This window comes from Alosa pseudoharengus, unplaced genomic scaffold, assembly GCF_046254945.1.
Source record: "Alosa pseudoharengus isolate Yale_2024_CS ecotype anadromous, Long Island Sound unplaced genomic scaffold, YU_APseudo_1.1 YU_APseudo_1.1_scf_21, whole genome shotgun sequence".
NCBI lineage: Eukaryota > Metazoa > Chordata > Actinopteri > Clupeiformes > Clupeidae > Alosa > Alosa pseudoharengus.
In genome coordinates this window covers 25011802-25016801 of record NW_027468674.1, presented here as the reverse complement: position 1 = coordinate 25016801, position 5000 = coordinate 25011802, and the positions used below count along the sequence as shown (strand labels likewise).

Below are 5000 nucleotides of genomic sequence, written 5' to 3'. Positions count from 1 at the left end.
ACCTCCGCGCGCACACACACACACACACACACACACACACACATGCGCGCGCACACACACACAGACACACAGACACACAGACACACACACACACACACACACACACACACACACACACACACACACACACACACACACACACACACACACACACACACACACACACACACACACACACACACACACACACACACACGCTCCAAGGTTACCACCGCCGCCGTATATTTCAGGCAGACCTGGCTGGCTCACCATGCGTGTGAGAATAATCCAATGGTGTATCGCTCTTTTTTGGACACACCAATTCTTCAGCCCAGTTCAGAGGGGCGGGGGCAGTGAAATGTCGGGTGGCCATATGGAACCCCAAAACGGATGAAATGCCACTGAAAGTATAGCGTGAGAGGAGTTATTTTTGTGGCCATCTATAGCACTGTCCAGTTCTTTTTGGCTGATTACACAAGGTGCATGCCGGGCCTGTTTGAAGCACAAAAATAGACATAATGGTGCTCGAAGAATTTGGCATATCAAGAGCCTTCTGTTTTTGCCAAATATTTTCGAATGTTTAAAATTGAAGTCATTCAACAATCAAAGCAAATGACAACAATATTTGACGCGTCTTTGTTTTTACGAGATTTTAATCGCGAAGATGATAAATGCGGTAGAGTTCTTATCCCGTTGCGTGTGTTTGTGTTGGGGTGGGGGGTGGGGGTAACAAATGGACCGGTGAACCACTATAAAGTAGCGCCGTCATTAACGTTCTGCCCTGTCCTATATCTGAAACTGGACCCTCTGACCTTGGTGAGTGCTTCCAGCTGTGCTGTTCTCCTGCCCCGCTCACATCTGCACGGTACAATTGCGCTCTCTGCCCCCTTTAATCTCTGTGCTTCTGTCTAATTCGCTCTTCATCATTTCCATTGTAAAGGAATGCCAGCCCCCCCCCCCCCCACACACTTCTCTCTCAAACACTAAATCAAGGTGTCTTTGCAATAAAAAGTTCTCCCTCAGTCTGTGACTGATGCCAGCTCTTCTAGACTCTAGACAAACTTGCGCTCTAAGACTTTGCCAGGCCCCCAGCTCCCTGAAAGAGCAGCTTCTCTGTGCCATTGTCTCCCGTATGAATGTAAAAGTGGCTCTACACAAATAAAAAACGGAATTGAATGGCAATGAAGGTGCTGGTATTCTGTACAGGGTTTGCTCAGCTGTCGCTGTCTCTCTTTCCCCCCCTCTCTCTTCTCTTCTCTCTCTCCCTCCCCTCATCCTCCTCTCCCTCTCTCCCTCCCATCATCCCGTTCTTCCTCTCAGGTCTCGTCTGGCTGACTTCTTCGCCAACTGCCAGCCTGAACCGCGCTCCGTCTCGGGCTGTCTGAAGGAGAGCTATGCCGACTGTCTCCTGGCCTACTCCGGGCTCATCGGTCAGTCCCACAACAGCTGTCTCTCCCTCCTCCTCTCCCACTCTTTCTCTCTCTCTCTCTGTCTCTCTCTCCCTCTATCTCTCTATCTCTCTCTCCCTGCTTTAATGGATGAGACTCATCAAATATTTTACCATTTAAAAATAATCATGAGTGCCAGAGACGATGATGGAGGGAGAGATAATTGGAGCGCTTGCCGTGATGGCTCACGGTGAGACAGTCTGACGGCAGAAATTGCAAACGACTCAAACGCTCTGTCTCATTACCGTGACAAATTCCTGTTTAGAGGTAATTTTATGGGTGGTGTATGAATTATTGATGCTGGAAGCCCAGGTCAATCTATACACACTTGGATGCGGTGCACTCCCGTTATGATGTTTTTGCATTATGGTCATTTCATAGGTCAGTAGGACCACTTGAATGCATTTGTAATTCTTCTTTGCGAGACTGATCCTATTCTGCAGGACATTGTTCATCCATAGGAATGGAGTGGAAAGAACATGTTAGTGGGCTGCCCTGCTGAGTGATGGTCTCTTCCTGTTTGTTGTGACTCGTAGGCACGGTGATGACACCCAACTACCTGCGCACGGCCGCCATCAGCGTGTCGCCATGGTGCAACTGCAGCGGCAGCGGCAACGCCAAGGCCGAGTGTGACACGTTCACCGAATTCTTCACCGACAACCGCTGCCTCCGTAAGTCTCCTCCACTCTCTCTCTCCCTTTCCGGCTTCTTATAACCCCCCCCCCGCCCCCTTCTTCTGTTTTCTTCTTCTCCTCTCCTCTCTATTCCTCTCTTCTCCTCTCCTCTCTATTCCTCTCTTCTCCTCTCACTCTGTTCCTGTGGTGGGCTCGAGTGCCGCTGTGTTCCCGTGGCTGCCTGGATGACTGACAGGTCTCCTCTGCGTTTTGTCACTCTCTCGCTGAGGCTCGTTGATTGACAAGTCCAGTCCCGCTGTGTGTGTGTGTGTGTGTGTGTGTGTGTGTGTGTGTGTGTGTGTGTGTGTGTGTGTGTGTGTGTGTGTGTGTGGGGCACCACGCGTCAGAATCACGTGTAGTAGTAACGCCTCACTAACCCCGCGCTTCGCGCACTCGGACTCGGTTCACAAACAAAATCTCCCCCCCACCATCAGAGAGCCACCTATAGAGGTCGGCTATCTTCCAACAAGAGAGTGAGGCTTCAGGCTGAAGTTCCCCACTCAGCGGATGCAATGGGTGGCTGGATTTGACAGAACAAAAAGCAATAAAGAGGCATTACGCAGTTGTCCCTGAGTCAGATAGACAAGTGAAAACAGGTATTATTGTGTCAGCGAGTTAGTCAAAAACATCCATTTGGAGAGACGGGAGGGGAGTCGGAGGGATGGGGTGCCCAGGAGATGGATGCCATGGAGATTTAGTAGTTTAGCTATTTATTTATATGTTCATTTTTATTATCAGAAAACGGAAGCACTTATAAGGGACGATTGGGCGATGACAGGTAATTGTGGAGCTTTTGTTCGGAGGACTTAAAAGAGAGAAAAGTCCAACTGTGTGTGACATATTCATTATGTGCAGAGAGAAAGAGAAATAGAGAGAAAGAGAGAGAGAAAGAGAAAGCGAGAGAGAGAGAGAGAGTAAATAAGCAAACACGGATTGTCGGAGTATTGACAAAAAGGCGGACTTGGCAAGCTGAAAGCTGAGACTCCTTAGAGCTCCATGGCGATGTCATCAGTGTCTCCTAAGTTCTTGGAAAACAGTTCTTCTGGAACTTTCTTTTTTTTTTCTCTCCTTCCTCTGCTGGGAGCAGCAGACGGGGGAACTCTCCAAAGCCATTACGCGCTGGTTGTTATGGTATCCATCAGTACCTGCTGCTTGCCATTACAATGTCACTGATTATTCATTCGAACATATGTCTCCCTTCACAGGCAACAGCAATTAACCCCGTCAGACTACTCGGGTGCGGGAGAACAAGATGAGAATCGGGATGAGCATTTTTTTTGACGTCAAAACTTGTTATGGGTAAAAGAAGCGAGTAATTGTCGAGAGCAGGATGCTATAGAGTTCTCCTCAGCTCTGATGGATGTAGTAGCTTTGTGTACTCTACAAGTAGACACAGACGGGCAAGCCAGCCAGTACAGCACCAAAAGAGGATAAAGATAAAAAGGAAAAAAAGGGGGGGGGGGGGTCTGTTTGAAGGCTGAACTTGACAAAAGCTCCCCCGTGCGAGCAAAAAGTCTCTGCACAGCATCTTCTGTGCATGAATGGAAGGTAAGGAAGAAAGAAAACAACAGTCTTTACCTTGCGCCAGGTGGCGGTGAGGAATGTTTACCTACCGCCTCTTCCTCGCTCGCTGCGGCTAGACGGCCACCGGGAGGCCAGAGAAAGCAGAGAGCTGACCGTACCGGGCGCTTCCTGTGGCGAGCCATTAAGATGCCTCCGCCAGTCACCCTCGTCCGTCACGTCAGAGTGTTGGGGGGAGCAGGTGGCCTTTCCTCCCCTCTCCGCCTCCCATCTCTGCCTCTCTCCCTCCTGGACGCCTCTCTAATGGCAGACACAACATCCACTCAGGTGGCTCTTTGTCACCACCCAGGATGTATTCACTAAGTCACCGCAAGTCCTCTTACACAGAAAGAGAAAAGTGAGTGAGCAAGAGAGAGAAAGAGAGAGAGAGAGAGAGAGAGAGAGAGAAAGAGAGAGGGGGATGGACTCTTAGGAGACAAAAAAGAGTGACCGAGTAGGAGAAGGGGAGAGCTTTTTTTGTCGTCGTTCAGAAAATGGGGAGTACCTGTCTACCTTCTTCCCCCCCCCTCCCTCTACACAATCAGTCCGCCATTGTGGCACATAGATGACGCGCTGTGCTGAAAAGGGGCCTGCGGTCCGTGCTTCAATAGGAACCCCGAGACTAAGTGGGCAATATAATGCTCATTGAAAGGCTTCTAAATGGAGAGAATCAAGTTTTAATGAAATGCGACCCACTGAGACCATTTGAAAAAAGGTTTCTTATGCCTATAAAAAAGCTAGCTAGTGCCAGTGCTCCTCCCGTGGAGAACTGTCTGGTATTATGGAAGGTTTTATTGTACTGTGCTTTTGTGTGAATGTGTGTATGAGTTAGACTTCGTTGTGCTTTTTCATGTATGGTGGACTTTTCATAGCGGTCTTGAAGGGTGCAATTTGTAGCCAGACATGACAGACGTGTAATCTATATCTGTCACTGTACCATGTCTATTATAAATTTAATCCGTGAAATTACAACTGCTGCCAGTTCAAGTATATCACTAAGATGTGTGTGTCTGTGTGTGTGTGTGTGTGGATCCCTGTAGGTAATGCCATCCAAGCCTTTGGGAACGGCACAGATGTTGGGGTGTGGCAGCCTCAGCCCCCAGTCCATCCCACGCCCCTGCACCCCAACACCCCACCCCGGGGCCGGGACAAGACCACCAACGCCGTGGATGACCCCTCTCTGTCCAACCACCTGGACTTGGGGGAAGATGCCATGTTCCGTTTCTGTGGGAACCTGCAGGTGAGCCATGGACAAACGTCCAGGACACGCACAAACACACGCACACGCACACGCACACGCACACACACACAAAGTCATTGCTTTAGTTTTTCTATTTCT

The 5000-nt window shown here is 49.4% G+C and overlaps 1 protein-coding gene across 1 annotated transcript in view; it reads left to right on the top strand.

Annotated features, from left to right (window-relative positions):
* Positions 1-5000, top strand: part of gfra1b (gdnf family receptor alpha 1b) — a 32995-nt gene that overhangs the window by 21784 nt on the left and 6211 nt on the right. Inside the window, exons 5-7 of the mRNA XM_076298975.1 lie at positions 1300-1409; positions 1964-2098; positions 4702-4901. Of these exons, the coding sequence (XP_076155090.1) occupies positions 1300-1409; positions 1964-2098; positions 4702-4901 (445 nt within the window). The remainder of the gene's footprint in view (positions 1-1299; positions 1410-1963; positions 2099-4701; positions 4902-5000) is intronic.